The 27,953-nt window shown below is 38.6% G+C and overlaps 1 protein-coding gene across 2 annotated transcripts in view; it reads left to right on the top strand.

Annotated features, from left to right (window-relative positions):
• vps13b (vacuolar protein sorting 13 homolog B) overlaps window positions 1–27,953 on the top strand; it is a 337,411-nt gene that overhangs the window by 49,981 nt on the left and 259,477 nt on the right. For both annotated transcript variants that reach the window (XM_077526198.1, XM_077526199.1), the window contains exons 12-17: window positions 159–246; window positions 2,930–3,115; window positions 4,998–5,167; window positions 6,345–6,539; window positions 11,983–12,107; window positions 27,125–27,309. In XM_077526198.1, coding sequence (XP_077382324.1) covers window positions 159–246; window positions 2,930–3,115; window positions 4,998–5,167; window positions 6,345–6,539; window positions 11,983–12,107; window positions 27,125–27,309 — 949 coding nt within the window. The remainder of the gene's footprint in view (window positions 1–158; window positions 247–2,929; window positions 3,116–4,997; window positions 5,168–6,344; window positions 6,540–11,982; window positions 12,108–27,124; window positions 27,310–27,953) is intronic.

The raw sequence follows: 27,953 nt of genomic DNA, 5'->3' as shown, positions 1-27,953 counted from the left end.
TCCATCAATAAGTCTTGTTTTTTTTTTCTTTCTAATAGTGCATTTTTAACCCCCATTTGTCGTATCCAAGATGACCCCAGTCATTGCCACTCTTGAAGGCTATCAGCATGTTTGCTCCCTCACTGCCATGTTTATCTAACTCTTCTTTTGTTTGACAGGAGACCTACACAGAGATAGCAGGCATGCAGCGCTTTGGTGCTTTCTACTTGGATTACCTCTACACAATGGAGAACAGCAGCAGCAAGGGTATTGTCTTAAATCATTCCTCATCACTGAGTGTGTTTGCTAACCTTGCCACCTCTTCTCTCTTTTTCTTTATCCTTGTCATGTTCTCTTTTGCTCTGGCCTGCCCTCCCTTTCTTCCTATCTGTCTTGTGCTTTCTATTACATTCTCCTTCTTCATCCTTTTTTTTTCTCCTCCCTTTCCCTCTTCGCCATCAAACAAGCCCCCTGGATACTTGAATAAAGAGATTGTCTTGTTTGAGTCACAGCCACCTGGTCCTTGACCCTTCCTGTCCTTTCTCTCACCCTCACAATTTACCTGGAGGGCAACTGTCACAAAAGTGTTTAGTCTGCTGACACATATTTGAGTTTCATTCTCCCCATGCTTGTTGAAACACTGTTCCTCCTCTGCCTCTCTACCTGTAAGCCCTTGAGAAAGTGAATACTAGGACCGTCTTCCCTAATTAGGTGTCATTCTTTTTGGCAAGTGTTGAGAGTCAGATGGGCTTCCTCATTCTTCAGCGTCAGAGAGACCGAAAGTTTCCATTGAGCGATAACATTTTTGTCTAACTGAAATAAATCATTGGGTCAACAAATGCGTTTATGTGGTACTGTTGGATTGCTAAATATTTGAATTTGTTGGCTATGTACGTATGATGTAAACTTATGAAAGGGATTCTCAGACATGATGAAGTCTGACTGACATTAAAGATTTATATCAGCTCAGAACTCCAGGGAGACCATGTGGTTTTGGCTTGATTCAAGGGCCAATCCAGTCTGACAGACAAATGTTGAAGTGGAATCTATTTGAAGTTGAATTCTTGCCAAATTGTCTGTCGTTTCTCGTGCAGTTTGCAGAGGCTTATTGTGCATGATTCAACACCTGGACAATAAATGATCCTCCTTCTGGAGAATTGGATTAGATTTTGGCATGAATTTAGTTTGGCAAAGTTGCATTGTAGGTCTGACATATTGCACTTTTGTCTATGCAGAAATTATAATAAAAAAATGGAATAACATTTACTAAATTAATAAGTTGTCCACAATTGATTAAAACACACGACTGTGTGTCTTTATCAAGTCTGACCAGTTTGGTCAGAAAGCACATGTTGTAAGACACTCTAGTCATAGAATGTGTGAAAAAAAAATCATGGCTGGCTGGCTGTTGATCATACTTAAGCAGAGGCAGTCCTAGTTCATTTCTGTTTGAGCAAGTAATTTGTTAGATGAGAATCCAAAATTACGAAAAAAAACAAAAAAACATTGGTATTGTCATCGTTAGCTGTCAAAGTTATATTTTACAGTACAAACCGTGTCAGTACTCCTGTGGGATGACTGTGGTTACCTTGTCAAATGGAATGCTTCTCTTCTGTCATTATTTCCCTCTTTCCCGCACACGGCCCAGATCTAGTGTCAACCAAACAAATTAGTCTCTATTGCCACAGGACCAACATAAACTCTGAGTCAACTGAAACATTAACCGACACAGGTCACACTTACTATTGACTTCAAAATCAAGTAACTTTCTTTTTAATCTTGAGAAATGGAGACACTCTTCAAACTATTTAAATCCTTACTATAGTCCGCCTTACATTATGTCACTGACTATTCAACTGTAGCCATGTGTTCGATATTAGGCCTAATTCTTCCGAGTGAAATCTAAGGACGTGGCATTGCCAGTTGCCCTTTATTTGAAATCTAAAAAATATATTCTCCATCAGAGAGCTATTTTAGCTGAGAACCTAGTTTCTACTTCCTCTTGACTTCTTAACTAAAAGAATGTTCTGTGGTGGTGGAACTTAAAGCAAGTTGTGACCCTTTGTCCTCCCTCTCTCTGTCTTCCATTCATCCACCCCTTTTATTTTTAATTTCTTCACTTTTATTGCTGGGGAGCACAGTCTTTTAAGTGGACCTCTGGAACAGAGGCCTGCAGAGACTGAAGGGACAGCTGTGCGAGTGGACATTTGGTAGACTCATCATTCTAAGAGTTTAATGCTGTGTGAGCTGATTCCTTTGGGCTGTATCAAATCCTTGCACCACTCAACACCATTGCAATTGCCTAATTTTGTGCAAGATTTGTCTCAAGTAGAGGATATGTTTTACTTGATTAAGAAATTAATGAAATAGTTTTAGTGCGTTGATATCAATATTGGCAGTAGACGAACCTTGTCTCTTGCGAATTAAATGGTGGAGCCTGTGCAGAAAATCAACTGTCGCTATTCGATCGCTTGAAGTGTGTACATGCAAAAGGAATTTAGCTTGCAAGTGAATAGCCTGTGTTTGAATAGCTTGAGGTGTAGTATGCCAAAAATCGCGCTTCAGTATTTATGTTTCTGTAAAGGAAATAAAGTATAAAACAGATCCTTTGTAGTTTGAGTAAATAGATTTGGACTTTTAGCCAGACTTACTAAAGAAAGCTTGTGTTTTGTTGTTGTTGTTGTTGTTTTTAAAGTGCAATATGAATCATTTGTCTTTTTAGGAAATGAAGGATACAGACAACAGTTTGAACAGTCTGAATTATGCTATAAAATAATGGCATTCACATTTTTTTTTCTTTCTTGGCATGCATGTCATACAGGAACAGAAAGTGCCCTTTATGCAGCACCGCATTCCACAAGTTGGAAGCATAGAATTTGTTAAATGTGGCAATGAAGTGTATCTAACCTTTAGATTATTTGGGGTATATAATACATTTTTCTCTTTGTAGATGCTCAGGACTTTTCTGCTGTGAATGTAGAAGATGTAGTGCCAACTATTCAAGAAGCATCCATCAAGAGACTTGTGGTTGGACCTTTAGACATCAAACTTCACAGTAGTGCTGTCCATCGTATACTTAAAATGGTCACCTGCGCCATGGACCACGAGTATGAGCCTTACAGTAAACCGCAGCAAGGTAAGATTTGTCCACACTTACATTGTTGTTGTTTTTTTGGAGTTACATAGCACCCTAGACAACTCATTTGAAATAGTTAACACGACTGCCTACATTGAACTGATGCAATACAATTTCAGCTCCATTCTACCAGAAACGACACAAGTTTGCACTTTACAATATCTTCATCACATTGTTATTTTATTGCGCAACCCATCTTTCACCACATCGTTGTACATGAAAGTAGTGACCTTCTGGACTGTATAAGGGAGGTTGAGCCAAACGCCTCTTTAGTGATCAGCCTTGCAACACTGTCGAGTTCATCCCTGGGATATTGTGAAAGAATATGGAATGTGTGTCTGTGTATTATCGAAAGCAATAATTCTCATTACAGTGAAATGATAAAATCTGTAGGTTTTACTTAGCATGTGTGATAGATAATGCAAAATGAGGTCGTTAATTCAGATGATTAACGCTACATGTTTGTGTGTTCTTTCCTTTCTTCATATGGGTCACTGATCTCAGCCATTTTGGGCCTTCTCTCCTTTCCTTAGTTAAACGTCTGATTCCAAAAATTAAAATGATTTCCTTATTAACTCATTCGCTCCCAGCCATTTTCACAGAAGCAATCCCGTTCGCTGCTGGCTGTTTTACTGGATTTTAACTGATTTTGCAAGGCCCACAGAATATTTTGTGTTCTATTGCTATAAAAACATGGAAACTATCAAAAGAAAGATTAAAGTCTCTTCTTTCATCAGGAAAAAAAATGTATATTTCTATCCGTTTCCGTTTTGCGGAAATTAGCATTTAATCAATTTCATCAAATCTATTTAGAATTGTGAGTAAAAGAGCTTGTTTTCAACATGGCCCTGGTTGATCTCCTTTGCTCTGCTGCCACCTGTTGGCTATTTGTGTAATACCTACCATTTTTGCAACCATTCTTTGCGGTTGAGAGGCTGCATCAAAGCCCTCTGTATGCTCGAGCATGAAACAAACAAACAAACAAACAAAAACGTATAAATACGTCTTTGGGGCGCTAAAAACATTTAGAAAAAACGTATTTATACGTTTTTGGGAGCAAATGCGTTAATAAAGATTTCCTTAGTCTTACTAATTCATCTCAAGTTGACACTTGCCAAGCTCGCCATTTCGGAACATTATGCACTATCCTCCATTGAATGAGAAGTAGCCTGCTAACTAAATAACAGATGAACACAACTAATACCAACATAAATATGATGTTCTTTTTTTTCTTTTCCTTTTGTTAACATTTGGGCCTGAGCAATTGTTATAGCACATACAGTGAACTCAGAACGTATTCATATGGTTCACTTTTTCCATTTTATGTTTTTCAAAATTAAATAAACATTTTTTACGACATATTTTCACACAACACTATATGAAATATATATATAGTGTATAGTATATATACACAATATGAAAATGGCAAAACATAAAAACGCAAAATAAATTACTCAATGCATTGTAGTTGCGCCTTTGTGAGCAATTATAGCCTCAAATCTTTTTGAATAGGATTTCGAAAAGTTTGCACACTTATTTACGAGTTTCACTTATTCCTATTGGCAGCAACCTTCCATCAGGTTGGATAGGGAGCACGGATGCACAGCCATTGAGACTTCTCCAGATATGTTTAATTGTAATCACAGCTCATTGTGCCCAATTTGGACATTTTCACTTAGGGATTTTCGGTACTAAGTTTTGTTGTCAGCAGTTTCAACAATAGTAGCTGTGTTGAGTTACTTTGAAGAGACTATTAATTTTTACACATCTGCACATTTGATCGTTATTCTTTACTACACCCTAGCAATATGTAAGTTTTCAAGTTTTTCTTGTGTTTAATTATCAATACTAGTATTGCTTACAGACTTTATCATGTCTGCAGAATTGGTGGAGGAGAGTTCTTGTCTAGTCACTCCAGAAGAGATTTCAAGATTAGAGGAGTTTATCCCCACCAGACTCACTTGCCTCACACTCCTCCAAGTGTCAGTCACAGTTTGTATGGCTGAATTCAACCTTCTTCACATGCTAATGCCTGTCATCATAGGAGGCAAGGTGAGTGTACAAGCCTTTGTCGTACGTTACATTTTATATACGTTAGGTTCACTGGTATTTGGGCAGAGAAATTAGTTTGTCAGTTTTATTTTAAATGAAACAATTAAAACACATCTGCCGTGCAGATGTTGAGCTTTATTTCAGTGAGTTAAACAAAAAATGCATACAAATTGAACAACTAAAGCCCTTTTTAAAAACACAGTCAAATACCCTTTGCTGAAAACTCCTGAAAATCCTTGGTTGAAAATGAAAACGCTTTGCTGGCTGAAAAAAAAAAAGAGAGAGAAAAAAAAACTTGCAAAAAAAAATAAATGTACGTATGTATGCATCTTCAAAGGTGAGGTAGAGTGGCACTAGCTTAGTGGTACACATTGCAACCTTGACAGATCCACTTGAAATTTGATCACAGACCTGCAATTGTGATTGTTGTGCACACTTAGGTGATGATATCGATGCTCAAACAGTTTGTTTAGCTCTACAGATGTATTGCATTCCAACATCAACAATAATCGATATGGATGGGATAAAGTACACAATATACTGTATACATGACAGCAAATTGAAAAATTGATGAACCAAAAAGACAAGCCAATAAAACGTGTCTTTAGTCTGGTGCACTGCACTCCCCCTGTTTTCTCATTGTCATTAACAAGCCAACACTAGCTAGTGATGGGTAGATGAGGCCTCGTGAAGCTTTGCGGCACATTGGGCTAATTGTATTACTTCTGTGTCAGTACCGCACCACTCTGTTGATCAATACAAAAGCCAGCTGGATCTTACACGTCATTGTGTGGCAAGTTGCATACTATACAATATTATTTATTTATTAATTATATATATTTTTTTGCTGGAACCGTTACACGCATGCACATAAAAAATAAAATAAAAAAAAAGAGAAAGAGAAGCATACGTGATGTTTTATTTTGACTTCATAAAGGCTGCAGAGACTATGGGTGGGCTGGATGTGGCCCGCAGGCCCTACCTTACCAAGATGTACCGTATGTCTTAGTTTATCCATGAGGTCTGTGAGTCAGGAAAAATAAAAAGTGCGCCAAACTCTGTCTTCTTTATTATTCAAAAGTGTAAGCAGGTTTATACAAAGACAACTGAAGAAAACACTGAAAAATATGCATACTTACTTTTATGTTGTTCTTTCCCTCAATATTTATTTCCCTAGGCTACACCAGGACTGGTCAACACATCAGCATTTCAACCAGTGCGACCCTTACCATCTGTACAGTTCCAGGTGGAGAGAGTGAATGTTGAATATTCGGTCCCGATGTATGCACTGGATTTGGTCAGCACTGTTAGTGCTCTCAACCAGCCTCCTGATAACCTCTTACATCACTGCTACGCACATTTTTACCTCAAGGTAAACGGGACATTTATAAATTGTTGTATTAGTTGTGATACATTTCACCAGTTCACCGTAGTAAAGGAAAGTTATCCTTTTCATGACGATACGATTTGGTTAAATGTCCTTGATTTTTTACTTATGAGCTACAAAAGTTATTTTCATATTACCTTTCCAAAAGTAAAGTTCTTAAAGAAGTTCCGCCAGATCTGATTAAAAGTCACTCAATGCATTTACACCATATTTTTTTTTTTTTCAAGATTCACGTCCAATGTCTACAGTCAAAGACCTAAATAGCCACACTTCTAATTCCATCCTGATATGTTGCAAAGGACCCTTTACTGACCTTGATGACCTTTTCCCACCTGGTCATAAAAATCTTAGCACCATGAGCTTCCTGATGAGTACCAGTCCTGCTCTGGTCCCTCTCAGGCATTCAATGGGATGCTAAAGACAACTATTGCTGCTGGCACTATGACCTTCCCATGTTGCTGTGTTAGTTTTAAGGTGTAATTAGTTTGGCATATACTGGTATATTCAATTACATGTTTGTGTGATATTTTATATTACCAGATGTAACAAGGTGATCGACTAACTACTGCTTTTTACACCTCCTTGGCAGCAAATTAATTATTGCTGTTAAAAGTGCTTAAATAATTGAAGTGGTTGCAGTTTCAGAAGTGTGCAGTCTACTGACATATATGTTTAATGTATTTTTTTCTGTTTTTGATTGTTTTTTCCTGTATGATGAATTACAGTGATATTACTCACTGAATACCTTAATTTGACCCCCCCCTAAAAATTCATCCTTACAAGGATAATAGTTTTTTCATTGAGAACAACATGACTCACGGACGCTTTGCTCAACAAACCATTCCAAATTGAAATCTTTCTTAAATTTGACAGATTTTTGTAACTCAATTGATCTGGCTTCTCTGCATAAGTTATTGTACTGTATATATTGTGATGTCTATAAATAGTTTTGTCAAATGTGTGTAATCACACCTTGTGGAAGGCTATCAGAGATATCCTATATTAATCTGGGCACCTCCAATCTGGTCTGAAATGGCCCGTAAGTACTTTTTTTTTTTTTTTTTTTTTTTTTTTTTTTTTTTTTTTTTTTTTTGAAGGCAGAATGTTTGCTGGATGTCATGCTGTTAGTCCTTATCACAGGGTCACTGAAGGGTTAACAATCATCTGGTCAGTGGATGAGGATCATTCTAGCCAAACAGCCAATGAACATCTGCCAATTCTGCAATTAAGCAGTCAAATTCCACTTCTGTATTTTGAGAGTGGGATCATTACTTAGTGGAGGTCAGTCTGGCCACAGCTCACTCATTTCAGGAAGTGACTTGAAATGGGTATAAACTAAGGCTTATCTTAATCTGTGTTTTATGGAGACTGGTTGTCAAAGTGTGGTTGTCTGTTTTGATGGTGGTGGTAAGCCATTATCCCACCTCCACAATTATAAAATAAAAATAAGTAAAATCAGCTTGGGAGGAAGGCTCAAGGGGTGCATTTTCTGACAAAATAAGTAAATAAATAAATCCAAGTATGAAAGAAAGAAAAAATATTTTCAAAATTGTTGCCGCTGTTAACCCCCCCCCCCAAAAAAACAAACAAAAAAAAACAAAAAAAAAACAAGATCGATTTATTGTACTATATAAAATAGATTTATGGTACTGTATCGTGTGGTGGTCAACTATCACTCATTATTTAAGTTTTGTTTGTCTTCTCTCGAATGCCCTTCTATCAAGACTGTGACCATCGTATTGTGGCATTAGTGTGGACCCATGCACTGTGGATTCAAGATGCTTGCATGCACTAAAGATAACTGAACTATTGCATTTAATTACTTGAAAGTAGACTTTTAAATTACAAACACCTCTGACTGTGTTTGGTTTTTAAAAGTTTAATTAACTCACACAAATTACACACGTGGACAAAATTGTTGGTAACCCTCTGTCAATGAAAGAAAAACCCACAATGGTTACGGAAATCACTTGAAACTTATCTAACAATAAATACAAGTTCATTGAAAATAAAGCAATTAAAATCTGCCTCTACTTCTGATTTGTCATTCAACAGAATAAATAAAAAATAAATAAATAATGAAACAGTCCTGGACAAAAACGGTACCCATGACTTAATATTTTGTTGCACAACCTTTTGAGGCAATCACTGTAATCAAACGATTTATGTAACTGTCAATGGGACTTATGCACCTGTCAGCATCTATTTTTTTTTGGCCCACTACTCATGAGCAAACTGCTCCAGTTTGTCACAGGTTTGAAGCATGTCTTACTATCTTCTCCAGATGGCATGTTTCAGCTCAATCCACAGATGTTCGATGGGATTTAGATTTGGGCTCATAGAAGGCAACTTCAGAATAGTCCACTGCTTTTCTCTTAGCCATTCTTAGGTGTTTTTGGCTGCGTGTTTTGGGTCGTTATCCTGTTGGAAGACCCATGACCTGCGATTGAGACCAACATTAGGCAGCACATTCCTCTACAGCAGGGGTGTCAAACTCTTGTTAGCTCAGGGGCCGCATGGAGGAAAATATATTACCAAGTGGGCCGCATCAGTAAAATAACGGTATATAACTTAAAAACAATTGCCGTCATTTATACGCAGATTTTCGTGAACCAGCCCTAAATGACGGTGCTTAACTGTAATCATATTGTTCCAAAAAATTACACAAATGTAAATGGAAGGTAGCAAAACAATATATATATATATAAATTGTTCCCAGAATGCATTGCATTGCGTGGCGCAGTTAATGACGTTATAAGGACGCTAATCCTTGTCATTTCTTATTTTTGCTACCAGTAATTGAATTTGTGTCATGTTTAACACGTTTATGTTGGTGTATGATTAAAATAAATAAATAATAATAATTCAACAAACCATAACTTTAAGTTGCGTGTAAAATAATGAAATTCATAACGATTCATCTGTGGACTGCTTGTGAACGTACAAATTTATTATGTTTTAATTGTGGACGGCTGATTAATTAGTCCGACATTACAATTTTATTTTATTTTTTTACTTTGCAAAATCATCTCGCGGGCCACATTAAGACCCTTTCCGGGCCTGATCCGGCCCGCGGGCCTTATGTTTGACATCCCTGCTCTACAGAATGCTCTGATAGTCTTGAGATTTCATTGTATCCATCCATAACATAACCAAGCCTCCTCCATTTTTTATTTTTATTTTTTTTTAACAGTAGGCACAGTGTTCTTTTCTTAGCATGCTTCATTTTCTTTCATTAATTTTCTTGGTAAGCAACTAGAATTTGCGAAAATGCATATTCACAAGCCCCAAAGCTTGTGTGAGAATGTCTTTTGGACAGATGGAATAAAACTGCAGCATTTTGGTAAGGTACATCAACTCTTTGTTCATAGATGCAAAAATGCACAACGCAATGTTCAAAGCATTTCTAAAATATAATTAAGAAACCTTCTGGAGAGAAAAAAATATATATAATGTAGCAACAGTGTTGCCGGTAACGCGTTACTTAGTAACGCGTTACTTAGTAACGCGTTACTCAAAAAAGTTGCTTTCTAAAGTAACTAATAGTCTAACGCGTTACTTTATTCTACAAAGTAGTCTGATTAAAGTTACTGTACAGAGAATCAATGCGTTACTCCACATTTTTCATGAAGAATGCAAACTATCTCACTGTTGCAACAGTCACAAACAACTACTGCTAACTACGAAGATGAGGCAGAAGTCATTGATCACCACACTGAATTCAGCCATGGTCTGGTCATGAATGGTTTGCACATTCAAAACAAAAGTGATGATACTTTTACTACTAGTTTTATTAACCAACAGGCACACAACACAACAAAAAAGTGTGCATTATGGACCATAAAAGTGGTAAAAAAATAATTTATTTCCATCCTCAACTGGTCCGTGAAGCATTATGGGATGAGGTCGTCTCCGCCCTCTCGCCAGGGGGAGTGACGTCAGACAAGTTACGTTTTCAGTAGGGGTGGAACAAAAAAACGATTCGACCGAACAATCGTTCGTCAAGGGGAGCTAAACGACCGTATCGGTTGCGAGTGAGGCTTTATGGTTTTCATAACAATAGCAAGAGTTCTGCGTGCTCTACTTGTTTTGTTTACATTTCAGTAGCATCACCATTCAAGCTACTTCCGTGTTTCCGTGCTCGCGACACGGCGCGCGCGCGCGCAACGAGTGACAACATACAAATGGAGACAGTTAGCAGAAGCCGGTGCCGTACATCTTGGTATTTCCCATGGCTATCGAGTCCTCTCGGTGCACTTGTATGTCCCGGGCCGGCGTTGGTACTGCGCGCGAGCCAAAAAGAATAACTCCCGTGACGATCCAATGCATGGATTCAAACGACACAGGTATGTCCCACAGCCAACACACCAGCTAAGCTAAAAGCACACTGCAAGTATCTCATTTCTCAGTTTGTGGCTCCCTGTCAATGTCTACAACTAGCATGAGCAGCAGATAGGAGAACTGAGACGTGCCCGCGATTACGACAGCCCAAAAAACAAAATATAAACAGTAGTGATTCTGTGGTCATCATCGTGTCTCAGATTAAAAAAACAAAAAAAGATGTCATACATTAACCAAAAATGAAAGTGATGACAAAAGAAAAAACAATTGTTAAATACAAAAATTGTTGATTAAAAAGGGAAATGAACTTTTGGAAATATTTTTGCATATATTAAGTGGTTAAAATGTGTTTGATAGATTTATTGTTCCATAAGGTGGCTTCATATTTCTTTTGGCTGGACGGTAGGTTTATTTCATGTCTTAAATTTATGTTTCTGAAATACTTCACAATGTGCAAATATTCTGTTTAATTGTGTTGGTGTCTGTCTAAAGGTTAAATATTTATATTTAACATTAAATTATCAACCTTTTGTTTTCCTGATCCTTATTTTGAAGAGAAAAAACAAACAAACCAAAAAACAATTATAACTGTCAATAACTACTAATAAATATTTAAACTGATACATGTGTACACACTGGAATAGCGGAACAAACAAACAATAGAGGAATTTAGGGGATTTTCATTTTCAACCTGGATAGATTTTTATTTTTTGTTTTATAAAAAGTATTTACGTTACAAGAAGTCAAGAGAGACTGCCTATTTTGTTTTTCATAAAAAAAAACTTTATTTTCATGTTAAAAATGCACTTTCAATAAAGTATTTGGAACTCCGTTTCTACTGCATTATTTTTATGTTGAGATGGTGTTATCGGCAGCTGCTGAAAGTAACTAAAAAAGTAACTTTTAATCTAACTTAGTTACTTTTAAAATCAAGTAATCAGTAACGCAATTTAGTTACTTTTAAAACCAAGTAATCAGTAAAGTAACTAAGTTACTTTTTCAAGGTAACTGTGGCAACACTGTGTAGCAACAATGTAGATGTGTCGTCTAAACGATCTAAAGCTAATATGTTTGTCCTTTTCTCTAGGTGTTTGGGTTCCAGGCAGGGCTGACATGCCAAGACAGTACAGGCAGGTTCCCTCCTCTCATCCCAGTTATTCCATCCTTCAGCACAGCAGTTTATGGGAAGATGATCCAGAAGCCTGCATGCTGGTGAGTACCTAATGTAACGGATGGATACGATTTTAAAGAACCCCATGCGACAAGCACTGCCTGCCCTGCCCTGTATCCCTGGCTAGTTCATATTTTGTATTGAAATACAGCCAGTGCGCAATGCACGTCGGACAGAATCAGTCTTAATCGTAACGTAGCTGATTGAACTAGGTAATATTTCTGGACATATTGATTAAAATCAATACTGAAAATCAGTATTCTTGTTTATTTATAACATATAAATATACAAAATGCATCTAGCTTGTGCACTTTTACTCCCACCTAGCAGTCAAGTGTCTGACTTGGGAATCAGTTTCCCCTCCATTACTTAGCCCTTGTCAAAGGGCTGCACATGATTTAAACTTTTCTTGACTTCTTTTCCAGACAATTGTCATAGGTGTACGTTTGAGAGCAGATCACACAGGAAACAAGAAATCTACCATTTAGTCTTCAGTTTGAGCAGGTCTATGGCAAGGCTGTTTTACATCTCTGTTCTCAGTATGAAACTTGTAGTTACTTGTTTGATCTCCAAGTGTGCCTTTTCTGACCTGCCTACATCAAATAGCGGACTCGGATTTGAAACGGATGTTATTCTTCACTTTCTGTTTCTCTTTTAAAGAAAACCTCACAGATCATACACTATGCTTGATTTTTTTTTTTTTTTGGGGGGGGGGGGGGTGAATCTGGGACCACCCCTTAGAAATAACACTGACAAGCTCCCCCTGCACATCTACTACTCTCAACTGATTAAGAGACAGGGTGCTCTTGCGCAAGACTTTTGGATCTTTCAAGTATAACTTGACTTAAGTTTGACCTTTTTGTGTCTTACATGACTTGCTTCCTCATCTCTATCCAGCTAGAGTCAAAATCGTATTAACACAAACTGTATAAATCTCTGTTTTTGTTTTCTAGTGATCAGTCTACAGCATTCCTTGGAAATTACAATGTTCCATCACTGTTGAGCTATTTTTAGAGCCGGCCCATGGGTGACTCATGGTCCTTGGAGGTATAAATTGAATTCATCAACCAATAGTAACCCATTTGCTTGACTTTGTGTTCTGTTAAGGTTAAGAACTCCTTAGGATATTCGATTTTCTGAAGAGCCAGAGTCTTGTGCTCAGAAACGCTGTTGCTGACTGGTCGAAGAGATGTGTCACTGCGATCGATTGCTCTTCCTAAAGTACCCTTATATCTTTCAAGCAAACTGAATTTGTTTTGAGAAGAACTGAATTTCCATTTAGAATAACTGAATATATATTTGGAAAACTGAATGTGAAAATATACAGAATTGAATTTTCAGTTAGAATCAATACATTAACATAATACTAAATTAATTCAGTACAGAGTAAAAAATTTTTTGGATTGGATTGCTATTTGGAAGTACCATCTCCTTCTGGACTTTCCATTTGAAGGGAATGTGATTGTGACTGGTTTAACTAGGGAAGACAAGTGATGCGGTTCAGTTGATTCTGTTCAATATTTTGCTTCAACAAACAAATCAGCACTCACATTTGACATACTTAAACCAAATCATCTATGGCTGTTTACAATAACATTTGGATAACCACTGAGCGTCTGTAACGGTCCAGCTCCTCTCCTGTATGTTTTCAGTCCTCAGTTCATGTTGCTCTTGGTCTCAACCACAAAGACTCTCATCTTGCACAGTGGGCAGTTTTGGGACTTTCAGTGGGGAAAGTACATTGCTCTGACATCCTTTCTCTGCCAACCTTGATCTTTACGCTGCGTGATTTATTTGATCAGATCTTGGATCTCTTCAGATAATCTACAATGCTTCTAACTGGACTGCAGCACTGAAGAGATTGCGGCGTGACCATATACCTATTGGGGGAATTTTGAGATCATGCTTTTTTTCTTAATCATACATTTCTTGGATAGAACCTTCATTATTAGCTAAACCTTGGACACCTGAATCAACTTGCAGTTTTCCTCATTGTAAATTGGAATCATTACAATCCGATAAAATGTCTCCAGTTTTTATTCTTACCATCGCACATTTGATTTGAGTCGCATAGTGTAACACTGTGTAAATTGCTTCTGTTAATATTTAACAGATAATATTAACAGTTGTTAAAGAGTAAACGTGAATCTACCGTACAGTCAAGTTCTCCGACAGTATCAGAGGTTAAGGTTACTTAGCTTTTTGCAATTTAGGATCACTGAGAACAAGATGAGCGTTTTTTTTATTTTTTATTTCTATTGTGGCATGGGATCAGGAGCATGGCAACCAGTTGAAGCCTTTTTTGACACTACAATATTGTCTCAGTAGGTTAGGGTGAAAGATGGCAATTAATTGTCTTCTATTTACTACTACTTCAAATCCTTAATACTTTAAAGCTGCTCTATGTAGCAATCTGCCTAAAAATATATTTACAATAGTCTTTTTATTTGACCATTTATGACTCAAACATCTTCTCATTAGCGGATTAACACCTAAGCTGTTCACAATGGGCACTCCTGCAAGTCTCTGGCCAATAATTTTCAGACTGGATTCAGTTTCGAATTTCCCGCCTTCTGTCTGCAGATGTGACGTCTCACGCACAGTTAATATTAAGCGAGTTAAGAAGTTAAGAAGCGAGTGTTCAGTTTCTTTTTTCGATCACATGTGACAGTAGCAATTCAAAATTCAAGAAATTCAATTGCTTGTTTTAAGCAGCTTTAAGATATTGAAACTATAAACAGTGCAACATTTTGGCTTCATAAATTACTTCTGCTAGCATATTTAACATTCTTCGAGTGACTTTGGAAGCTATTTTGTGAAATTACATTGAATTATAGTAATTTTCCTCTTTTCATATTCTTTTATTTTTTTTTGTATAGTAACCCGACTTTAATGTTTAAGAATATCAACCACATGTAAATACCAGGCAAAGATAACCCAAGGTAACTCCTCCTCCTCCTCCTTATACCATTCAGAAGTTGACTTCCTAGTGTGTTTTGGATAGTTGCCCTGCTGCAGAGCCTAAGTTCACTTCAAATTGAGGTAACAATTTGATGGCCGAACATTCTCCTTCAGGATTTTCTTGTAAAGAGCAGAATTCATGCTTCCATCAATCAGACCCAGTCGCCCATGAGGTCCTGAAGTAGACTGTGTAATGAGCTTCTTTTTCTGAAATGCTACATTCCATGTTCATTTATGAACACTGATCTGAACAGAGATGGCCTGCAGTTTTTCAGATGTTGTCCTGGGTTCCATTTTGACCTCCTGGAATTTATGTCGCTGTACTTTTGGGGTCATTTCCATGTGTTCTCTTGTGGATAATGGCTCTCACTATGGTTTGCTGCATTCCTAAAGCTTCAAGAATGGCTTTGTAGTCACTTCAATAGAATGGAAGTTACGAATGTAACTACGGTTCTATGAGTCCCGAACGACCGCCAGCATTGCTTGTCACTCGGAGCCCTCGTGTGTTTTGTGCGAGAAGGTTCTGAGAAATTGTGTTCCGGTTCCTGTCCCATTTTATACATGGGGCTGATGTAAACCGGAACTGTGGTGTCCCTTTTTTGGCATTATTACTTGAGTGGCGCATGCGCGTGGGGAATTTCCGTGCTTTGAAGCACCGCCTACTGGCGGTCGTTCGGGACTCATAGAACCGTAGTTACATTCATAATTTTTGTTCTATTGAAGTCATTTCTTGATTGAACAGATCTGGAGGTAATCGGGTTTGGGTGTAGTCAGTCAAAATGCTCATCTTAAAAAAATAAAATTAAATGTACATAGTGGTAGGCGTGTGCCCAAAAAATCGATACGGCAATATATCGTTGCGGGCCTCATTACAATACACGTATCGATACGCAGGCGTCAGAATCGATATTGCTCGTTAACTTTAAATAGGTAGTTAACGTTTGCCTTTGCAGCTTGCATTGTACCTAAAAAATAAAAACCAGCAGCGTCTTTGAAGTTAATTGCCTTCAATTAATGCAAAAATAGCTACCAATGATTGGACATGGTGTCTTGCTAAGAAAAATGAAAGAATATCAACATGTATTTACTTATAAACTTAACATGGCACATGTGTCTTCATGTACCAATTGTCCTTATACAGTATTTTGTTTAAAAAACGAAATTGAATGTGTTAAATGCTGCGATTGGCTGGCAACCAGTCCAGGGTGTCCCCCGCCTACTGCCCAGAGCCGGCTGAGATAGGTGCCAGCCCTAGTCAAGTACTTTTCCCAAACAGTGCCAGGTAGCTGTCAACATTTTCTCCCCTCTTAATAGATCTATTTAAAAACTGAATTTTGTATTAACTTGTCTTATCTTTCTCTCATATTTACATTTATTTGATTATCTTATAAAGATGGCAAAAATGTTTTCATATAACTACATGAACACAAAATCATTGACATATTGACACTAAGTGTGTCATCCATCCATCCATCCATCCATCCATCCATCCATCCATCCATCCATCCATCCATCCATCCATCCATCCATCCATCCGCAGCAGTGTGGACTTTTATTTACGTTTATTGTACACTGCACAGACTCAAGACAGGTTGTGCCAAATGTAGTAAAACAAGCTCCAGAACATAACTCAGCATGTTTCACAGTATGTAGTCTTTTCTTGATAGGCTTCAGTTTGTGTCTATAAACATTATGTAACTTGCCTAAAAGCTACAAGTCTGCCTGTTTAGAGGACAATATTTTTCTAGAAGCTCTTTGGCCTGTCAAAATGTAAATTTTTTAGTTATTTCAGTGACCATAGGGAGCTTTTTTTTTTTTTTTTTTCAACAGATGGGCAGCAGCAATATACTTAGCCTGACATAGACTTCTCTACGATTGCAATGTCTAGAGCTTCCAACTTCTCCTGTGTTCAGTTTAAATTTTTCTGGCTGTTAAGCCCTTAATCCCAGATAAGATCAGTACTATAAAATGTAGGGATTGTTGAGTTATGTGGCGCTTGAAGGGGTGTTAGAAGTGCCACCTGCATTGATCCACCGTTGAGCTCTACCCCCCTCACACTCATGCCATGCAATATACAGGGCCACCTGAAAGCATCAGCATATGGAGGTAGGCCAAGTCTGGGGCCCGCCAGCCCAACCAACCAACAAACCAAGAAACCCTCGGCACCTTAGTGTGGCTGGTCGCTTTGCAGACCATAATTCAGTCCCACGTCAGCTTTTATGTGGCACTTTTAACAGCCCCTGTTTCTCGCACAGCTATTTCAGAGGGGATAATTTCTTATACCATGTGGCATTACAGGTGCATGTTATATAGCCACAAAAAGCTCGTTTGCTCTGTTAATGTTTCTAAACGAAAAGAGAGTTTCTTTTCCCTTGGTACCTAATTCTTGCTGTTACTCGATTACATTGTCAATGTCAATAGTTGATTCTGTTTTTAACACAACTTGAAGGTTTGTTTTATGTGAAGTTGAAAAGTCCATTACTATGTCTGGACCAGTAGTCTAGACTCTAGATTAGCTCATTTGGTGATTTATGAAGGCTGCTTGAGGCATCTGAGGCATGAGCCTTGTGGTGTGATTGTAATGCCTCATTACTTCTGTTCATAGTTGGTCTAGGTTAGCGGCACCTGGTCTATGTCTCCAAGCGAAACCAAGAATGAGGAAATGAATGCCGCACTGAGTTGTTATGTTTAGCAAATATACTTAAAATGACAATGATCACAATGAGAATATAATACAATATTTGTATGGTAATCGAACCAATTAGATTTGGAATTTGTTACCGTCCCTAAACAGTAATTCAGTGGCAGCAGCAGATAATGAATGATGTGACAGCCAATCAACAATATCAGGGACCTATATTAACATTGATTGAATGGTGGCCCTGCCGGGGAGCCGTTGCGGTGTCCTGGATCGGTACTAGCCCTGTGTATTCATGATTAATAAAATACAGCAATTGCTGGACTATAAGGCGCACCTGATTATAAGCCGCACCCAGTACATTTTTAAAGGAAAAGGCATTTTGTACATACATAATCTGCATGTGCCCACATTGAAACGTGAGATATTTACAAAGAAAGACGGTACACAGAAAGAGTTTTCAAAGGTTTAATAATATACCTTAGCTTTTATTTCCAAACAGTGCCTGTGACGCGGAAGTAACACAGCAGCCCATACGGTAGTGACTAACAGGGCTGGTTAAAAATAACATACCGGTAAAAGTCACTGAGATTGAGACTTCTTGTGTTTTCCAGGATGAGGGTGTGTTCATGCTCATTTTATTCATGCACAAAGCGCAAAGTTACATTAAACTTGTGTCTTCCTCGAAACATATATTCCACCTGTCTCACTCTTACATTTTCTGCTCGAGCGCCCCTGGCGGCCGTCAGAAAAAATACATATATGAGCCGCATCATTGTATAAGCCGCAGGGTTGAAAGCGTGTGAAAAAAGTTGCGGCTTATAGTCCGGCAATTACGGTAAGTTGATTATTTATGTTGTGTCTTTATACTGTATTATTTAATCCTTTAAAGCTGCTCAATGCAGGAAATTGAATTTTGAATAGCTACTGTCACGTGTGGCCGAAATATGAAACTGCAATCTCCCTTCTTCATGTACACACTGCGCGCATGACGTCAGAGGACAGTAAATTCAGACCCGAATCCATTCTGAAAACTTTTGGCCAGAGGCTATCATGGGTACCCAATGTGAACAGCTAAGGTGTTAATCTGCTAATTGGAAGATGTTTGAGTCAACAATGGTCAAATAAAAAGGTTATTTTTAAGATATTTTTTTTTGGCAAACTTGTACCTATAAGGAAGTGTTAAGAAGCTACTTCTGTACTTTTTTTGCATGTTACATTTTTTTTTTTTTTTTGCAGTCTAAAATCTAACTGAATTTTTAACATTTGGCATTTTTGTACTTTTATATATTTTTCAAGTCATTATGGAAGGATTTAACACTAACACAAAATGTCCGTCCATATATTTTTCTCATCATGTGAGGTCCATGAACCGTGCTTTGTCCTGCTCCTCACCTAAGATCTGTTTGCCATAGGTGACCCTGACAGGGACATAAAGCCCTAGACAACATAGCTCCCAGGACCCCCCGACTATGTTCAGAACTTTTATGGACAGAATTTCTAGGAGCAGCCAAGGCGTTGAGGGGGTCAGGTATGCTAGCCTCAGCATTGCATCTTTGCTTTTTGCAGATGATGTGGTGCTGTTGGCTTCTTCAAGCCGCAATCTCCAACTTTCACTAGAGGGGTTTACAACGGAGTGTGAAGCTGGTGGGATGAGGATTAGCACCTCTAAATCCGAGACCATGGTCGGAAAAGGGTTGAGTGCCCTCTCCGGGTCGGGGATGAGATCCGGCAGGAGAACCCCACTAGAGACTACGTCTCTCGGCTGGCCTGGGAACACCTTGGGATCCCGCCGGAGGAGCTAGATGAAGTGGCTTGGGAGAAAGAAGCCTGAGCTTTACTGCAAAAGCTGCTGCCCCTGCGACCCGACCCCAGATAAGCGGTAGAAAATGGAGGGATGGAAGGATGGAAGGACAGATGGATGGACGGACAAACACAAATATGTGCACAGTAATAAGATGAAATGATGATTGCATAAACTTTAGGTGGCCTGAATGTAGAACCTTGAATATGCACCTCAACAAGACTCACACATTTCACAAACCAACTCAAGATGGCTGCTGAATAGATACAATACTGATAGACAGATACTTCTGTTTTATTTATCTGCGTATACAGTGTATAATACAGTATTTTAATAATAAGTAATTATAAAAGAAAGACCTTCAATTAGGGTTCATATGTTATGGCTATGTTGAGCTTTGTCTGAAACAGTATTGTACTTGCATGGAATAACTAATATAGTCAGTTAAACAAGGCAATCCAATATTTTATGTAAATGTTTTACTTACTACCGGCGGCAGACTATTTGCGGTTATTGAAGCTTTGACTTTTTAGAACCACATAAACCACAAAGCCGGTAATGGCCCATGCCCAGTTACCAGTAGCCAATGGCCCGACTGCAGAAAGCGTGTGTTCAGATGCCATTCAGTGACATTGTGTGACTGTGAACCTGAGTGTGAAGTGTCTGTTTCTACAGTAGATGTGCCCTGTGACTGGCTTGCAAGCAGTCCAAGGTGTCATCTGCTTTTTGCCCGCAGGAAGCTGGAATAGGCTCCCGTTTCCTGTGACCCTAAGCAGGCTAAGCAGTGCATGAAATAGATAGATGGATAGAATATTTGCCTATGATGAAACTCCAACAAGCAGACCTTGGTGTCATCTACTAACTGAATTCGACACTGATAGCTCAAACTTATATAACATGTTCAAAAATCATTGTCCTTTCCACCTAAGAGTATTTATTTAATTTCAATTCTACAGTAAGATGGTTTTGTGAAAGCTGCAAATAATATGGTGAAATTAAGAGCAGGTGTTGATGTGTTCCGTTGACTGCATGCCTGAATCAGTCATCTGAGGACCTCAAGTTTGAGGGAGGGAAAACAGTGGGAAATGGGGAAGGGTGGATGGATTATCAACTCTGAATGGATTATCACTGTGGTGTGCATTCCACTTTCCTCTCCTCCCCACAATTCCTCAGACTTCGGTGCTGCTCCACTGCTTCCCATCAACAAGTTGATCCAATTTTTGATGCTTCATAGTCCATATTTCCATTTTCTGTCTTCTACCCCAGAATAATACCAAACAAAATTACTCTGCTGTATTTGTCATTTCACTGTGACATGATTTACAAGTGCTGTGAGTGAAACTTGGAAATACAACTGACAATAATTCTTAACCTAATAATGACCCACACGTCCTACACAGCTGGACGTTAGACAGTGGCAGGAAGCTACAGTACGTACACTGTCATACACTCATGCACATGCCTCACATTCACAGGCCTCTTGATATGTTCTCCTTTAACGCCTGATGAACCACGTCATTGCCATTTTCTCGCCTTGCGATCTGCAGCTGTCTGCACAACTTGATTAAAACATTTCTTTTAGTAATCCCTGTGTAATGAAGCTCTCTCCTGAGAATGTGTGTGTGCATGTGTGTTAGGTCAAGGGTGCTCCAGATGGTGCGTGTGTGTAGCTGAGTGTGTGAGAGGGAGTTATGAGGAGAAAGCAGGAGTGAGTTTCACTCTACTGTTTCTTAGTTTAGTTATTACAGGACAGATGACTGAGAAATGCACACATGGAACAAGTTTGAGGAACAGTAAAACCTTGAAAAGTGACCAGAAAACTAGCTGCTGCATCATCTTCATTCCCCACTCGCTCCAGAGATGTTTGTTAGGTTTCTTGGCTGGATGTCATGATTGCGTTTGGCCCATGTGAAACTGCTCACATTATTTGATTACAAAGATTTTACATAGCAGTCAGTGCACTTGATTGGCTGTACATAACAAACAGGATTGTTTTAAGGGCCTAATTACAAATATGATATGGGATGTTTTCGCTTTTTCTTTTAATACAGGTGAAATAAGCCTGTGATTACATACTGGCCTTTGGAAAACACATTTGATTTGTTTTGTTTTTTTAAATATGTTACTGGTTTTTATGGTGGCGTATTAGGGCCACATATAAATATATATATCTTTTTAGAGGGCGGGGGCAATATATTTGCATCACAAAGCTCCCTCCTGAAAACAAATCAGACTCCATTACCGCCGGGCACTAATTTTCTGTTCGTTCGTATCACTGCACAGCGCCTTGTATACAGCTGATAGATGCACACTAATCTACAAGTTGTTTGTCTTTTCGAAGGCGGAAGGCACAACTATCAGCTGTCTGCAGCGCGTCTATCAGCTGTCTACAGGGCGACGCACAGGAAAATAGTACCCTGCGGTAATGGAGTCTGACTTTTTTGTCAGGAGGGAGTTTTGTGATGCAAATGTATCCCTATTTTGAACACAAATCGTTTTTAGAAGAAGAACGCTTTATTTAGGTGGCCCCAGCCAACTTGCCGGACTATTTTCCTTTCATCCAACACCGGACCAGAACTTGTGTCACAGAACGCTGTCTGTACACGACTGGAGGTGAGGATGAAATAGAGATTCATGTCAAAAAATCTGAACTATCCCTTTCAATGCTTGATCGTCAGGGCGTGAACCTTCACAAAGCGAGGCGTCTTTGTTGTGGGCCAGTGGCCGTACACAATGCTTCACCGAAGCAATTACTATCTCCTTATTTGGAAACTTGACCGAAAAGTATTGCCACAAACAGTTGAGTAGTACGCTACGTGTAGTTCTCGTTTCTCGAGTTTTTTTGTGGCAAATTTGCCACTGTATAAACTCGAACTGTATAAACTAAAAAAATTCCACTTAATAAACTCACACGTGCTACTTTATAATCTCGCAAATTTACGAGTTTTTTTTTTCCTCGCAAATTTGCGAGTTTTTTTCTCAGAATATTGCCCCCGCCCTCTAAAAAAATATGTTTGTACGTGGCCCGAATACATCGTCATAGGTTTGCAACCTATAAGGAATGAGAAAGCTTATAATGGTTTTGCTTCCACGACAAAAGTTTTCTGTAAGATGAAGAATTTAATTTATACATACATCTGTGTATATGAATCAGACAAAGCTTTTGAAAAATACAAATTAAATAATATTCCCAAAGTTAGGTTTTGGCACCCAATGAAATGTCGTCCTGCATAACTGGTCAGAGACCACTTATTTACTATAGTACCAGTCAAATTTGAAACACATTTTCTTCTTCTAATTTTTAATTTAGAACATGCTCAAGTTTCTGACTGGTATTCTGTTCACTGAGCGCTGAGGATATCATCCAAATTAATTTGAATAGTTTTGTTTTTGTTGTTTTTGCAATTGTAAAACAAGAACAGATACTTATTGACTGTTTTCTTTTGGTAATGTTTGCTTTGCTTAATCAATACAGGGTGTGACAGTGAATGATTAGAGAAACTTTGATAACATCACAGGCTCCAAGACAGTGGCTATCAGTTTCAGCTATCTGACTTATATGTCACGCTAAAGTAGATTATTTTGGAGCTGCCGTGGAGTGAAGTGTTTCAGATAAGCACAATGTATTGATGGTTGAAAATGACTGACTTTATTGACATGTTTCTTTTGCTCCCTGAAGTTATTTACTCACTTATACTTATTTACTACTACAGCTGCTTTGAAAGTCCACACTTCCCTGTTCTGATGCCAGGTTTTTGAAAAATGAGCGCAAGATAAATGATTTCAAAACTTTCTTCCATTGTCGTGCCCAAAAATCTGTATAACTCCATTGAAAAAAATAATGAAATATTTTAGAGGGGGCCTCCCCAAAATTAATGAAAAGATGAGAATGAAACTGGCCATAGAGGCTCCTCAGAGGCCAACAGCTACATTGAAGGTGCTGCAGGAATTTCTGGCAAGTACGGGGTGCTTAGTAAATGTGGCAACTTCTTCATGTAACTGGGCTTTGGGGTATGGTGGCCAGATGGAAGCTCATCTTACGAAGATTGTCCATTTATCATGGTCTCATCTTCTTTTACATTACAAAACCTGGCTTTTAAACCAGTTTGTGCAGACTTGTTAAAAGTTTTTTTGTCGTTCGAATTGAATTTTCACATTGAGATCTCATTACAGATAGACCCCACCTGCGCCAGGGAATATTAATTTGTGTAAATATAGTCTTCTCCTTGTTTGTGGTCCTTTGACAGGCACCTTGCTCCTCATCTCCTGTCGACCTTCCAATCGCCACAGCTGTCTTTGTCACTGTATTTTGAAAAGAGTGAGGGAAATGATTTTTAGTCCTCTGCAGGATATGAGTAATAACAAAAATGAACACTGTGGAAAAATGTCTGCCGCTTCCAAGCTTGTATTCTGGGACACTGTATCAACCATTTGGACCAGCTGCTCTTGGCAATTTATTTTCAATCATGGCAAGATGCAGGTCTTATTTTTTTTTACGTTTAATTTGACTTTTTGGTTGTCAGCATTTGCATTAGTGTGAGGACTCTTTTGGCAGAAGTAAAATCATACACAAAAGAGCTGCGTTTGTCTAAATGTCATGACCACAGTGTCCTGCCTGAGAACCATTGATCTGTATGAATGTTTTATTTAAAATTGGTGCATTTAAGGACAAGACATATACAGTCATAGCCGATGGAAATTGGCAGAATGCATCTCAAACCAGCTCTGAGTTAAGATGGGATCTTTAGAAATTATATGAGAGAAATAGGTTATTATGTGAGTCAATACTGTTAATTCTCACACTTTTTAGAGTTTGTTTATTCATTTTAAGGACTCGAACAAACTTCACCTGACAAAAGCCAGATTGATATTTGTGATTCACTCAAGGGAGTTCTCCACAATATCACTCTCGGACTGCTCCACGGTGATTTGCTCGGTCGGGAAAGGCGGGACATTCTGTACAATAATTTGAGCTAATTTGATGATACGGCATTGTGCACATTTCTTGTCGTCGGGAGCACCAACATCTTTACCAGCTAATGCATGAAGCGCCTCTTGCTGTTCAACAAGGAAACTATGAATAATTCTGCAAGAACAAAATTCATTGCAGTGTCCATTCGTCCATGTTAGGTTAATAGGTTTGTTTATTTGCCCTCGCTTTGGCGCTGGCTTCCTGGTTTTGTCACAGCTGCATATCACGCCCCAAACACAATGTCACTCTGTGATTGGTCCGAACCACCTGTGGTTCGATCGGTGGAAATCAACGGGCTCGGTACAAGATGTATTCTCGGGAGTTTGTGAACTCTTGAATACCGCGAGAATTCAGTTTGCAGAGCAAGGTTAAAACAAACTTGATTTCCGCTTGATTTACACATTTTCGCCAGTCTTAAGAAGAAATAGATTGGGCAATAGTATCTCTGCTGTCTGTAACTCATAACTTCTGCACAACACCATGCGTGCCCTATTTTGCCTGATTCTGACTAGGGCAGTAGAGAGGAAGACAGATGTGCCAGTCAGTAAGTAACCAAGTCCAGCAGTTTGGGAGTCTTCCAGTTGGCTTTACCTCAATTTGGAGTATGATTTTATCACAGCACCAACAGAGGACAGGACGGGAAGTAGGGCTTGATGTTGTGAACTACACTTGGCGCGAGCTCAAGTTAAGATCCCTTATTGTTCAAAACATGAGTAATTTTAAATTTCCCTTTTCAACATATTTTTAATCATCCACATTCTCAATAGATAATTTATTGACTTATGACTTCTGTGTGGTCAGACTGTCAGTTCAACGAGATGTTGATGTTGAAGTCAGGGAGACGCACGTCTATGAGACAAGATCCCAAATGGGTTGTAGGGCCACTACTCGTGGGTCTACTCTCTACATAATCCTCGTAGAATGCTTTAATGATCTCTCCTAACCCACTACAGAGTTTCATACAACAAATTGTTAGCTGCCCAATCTATATGGTTCTTGTTTTGTGTGGTAACTACTACTTTTAGTTTAGACTTTAAATGCTTCTCTTTGGATACATTAATTGTTTTCAGCACCTATGGTGTCGGACAGCTGTTTACCACGTTGCATTGCAAACTGAAATCTGAAATGTGTCTTGCTGTCCTCACATCCAAATCCTGACCCTAATGAGACTTTCTGCATCTGATTTAAGTCCATCCACATTGCTTTTTACGATGAGTTGGGCATAATATTATCAAAGCAGGTGCATAATTAAGCTTTTAGAGGACTGCCTGCGCATGACAACTCCCTTGGAATCACACTTGAATAAGCCAACAAACCTTTATCCGTTGCCAATCCGCCTATTGAAGTGGCTTTGCAGACACATTTGCTCTGCATGTGGGGCACATTATTGTTGCATGGTCCCCATCACTTTCTTTTGTACATCAGCAAAATGTAACTCTGTGTACACAGGCATGCACAAACACATGAAAATCCGTTTGATGTCAAGCTGTATAGAATGTTACCGTGCTGATTTTAATAGTTGAGAAGCATGGTTGTCAAATGCACCACATGTAGCTGTGGATTAAAAATATGCATGCTATCAAGTGAAACCTATTGACCTTGTCACGTTTTCTCTTCACTTTTATCTTCTTTCTATCAAACTTCCTCTGTCTTTTTGTTGCCCCCCTCCAAGGCAGCATGCGGTTCAGTACTCCGCACCCGTCTGTGTATAGCTAACAGGTCGTGTCACCCTGCTGAACCACCCAGGAGCAGAATAAAGGGAACGTTGTAGAGACACTGAAAGGAGAGCGAGAGAAGTAGAGAAGTTAAACGATTGCAGAGCTGCTTAGCAGGGGAGAAAAACCCCGTGACATACCCCACACTTTAAATGGGATGTGATCCAAGTGAATGTGTGATTAAATTAACTGTGATGTTCTTCACATCAGGGCCATATTTGGAAAAAAATAGTCTGTATTTTCACCTTTAGTCATATAACTATACCACTGCATACAAATGCAGAATTTCTTGCATGTATCAGTTGTGCACACACGGAAATGAACCACGTAATGTGCTCTGTTCAGGACTTAACGCATACTTGTGCACGCACAGTACAAGCTGGGCAGAAGCGTGTAGTGCAAAATGTTTGTGTGATGTGTGTGTTTACATATCTATGTCAGAAGATGAATATGTTTATGGTCATTGAGGGCCTGATGGACATAAACTTAAAGAACACCGATCCAACTGCTGTTACCTCATCCTCCCTGAACACTCAAGCTTGTCTTTCACACGCATGCTTCTACATAGACACATGCTCGTCTCGCTCTCAGTTGACGGACGAAATTTTAACTGTCAAGATTCTTTTCCATGTTACGTTCCGAGGTGGATATCCCTTCACATAAATCATCATTTCAGTTTGGACTGAGCTGAGAGAGGGTTCGGTGGCAAAGTGGCAGCCAAGTGGCAGCCAAGTAACTAAAGAAGCTTTGATTTTGGAATCCAAGTCTTCCTGCTGAGCTTCTTGTGCTATCATGGCAATGTTATTTTTTTTATTATTATTATATTATTTAGCGTTAACCAAGAGCTTCCACCATTTTTTTTAAATTCCGTATGTTTCTGACCAGCATTTATTGTTTAAGTAACTTGCCTTCAGTTGTACTATCCTCCACATAACAATCTTTCTCTGTTGCTTTTCATTATCTTACAGGAGTAAAAGATCTTCAATCCCCACCACAGAGTACATTTTGGAGCTTCCCCACTTCACTGTGCAGGCCACAAGAGCCCAGACGCATTTGCTCCAAGCAATCTGGCAGAGCTGGACACATGGCGTGTTGAATGGGGCTCCCTCGACACTCAGCGAAAACCTTATCAATGAGGTTTACAAAGCTCCAGGTAATGTTTGAGCTTTATCAATTGATATCTGCTCAATGATGCCCTTATATTCTGAACGTTACCAGTAGGACTGGGAATCTTTGGCTGTCTCACGATTCGATTTGATTACGATTTTTGGGTCTACGATTCGATTCAGAATCGATTCTCGATTCAAACAATTTTCGATTCAAAATGATTTGATTGACAAATGATTTCTGCTTCAATTTACAGATATGCACAACATTGTCATGATCTACTCCAGTCTGCTTTGCAAGACAAAATGACAAATAGAGACATAAAAGTGCCTTTTTTGTTTTTTTTTGTTTAAACATTTATTAATTTTGTATTGTAAGTGCCTTTTTCCACAAAAACAGCATGTGGGCTACAACTACCTTTTCCCCTTCTTCTTCAATTCTAATTTAAATAAAATCGATTTTTGGATATTAATTTCGATTCGATTAATAAATGAGAATCTCGATTCTTTTATGAATCGATTTTTTGGCACACCCCTTGTTTCACTTATATCTACGAGGGATGTAACGATATCCAAACATCACAATATAACATTATCACGATATTATGGGGGTGGTGGGCATTGGGGTTGGCAATACAAAAAAAGTCACAATATTGTGTTTTAAAAAACAAAAAAAAACAAAAAACAGGCA

This window comes from Festucalex cinctus, chromosome 7 (assembly GCF_051991245.1).
Source record: "Festucalex cinctus isolate MCC-2025b chromosome 7, RoL_Fcin_1.0, whole genome shotgun sequence".
Lineage (NCBI taxonomy): Eukaryota > Metazoa > Chordata > Actinopteri > Syngnathiformes > Syngnathidae > Festucalex > Festucalex cinctus.
The sequence above is the reverse complement of the archived record's forward strand: the minus strand, read 5'-3'. Positions and strand labels throughout refer to the sequence as shown.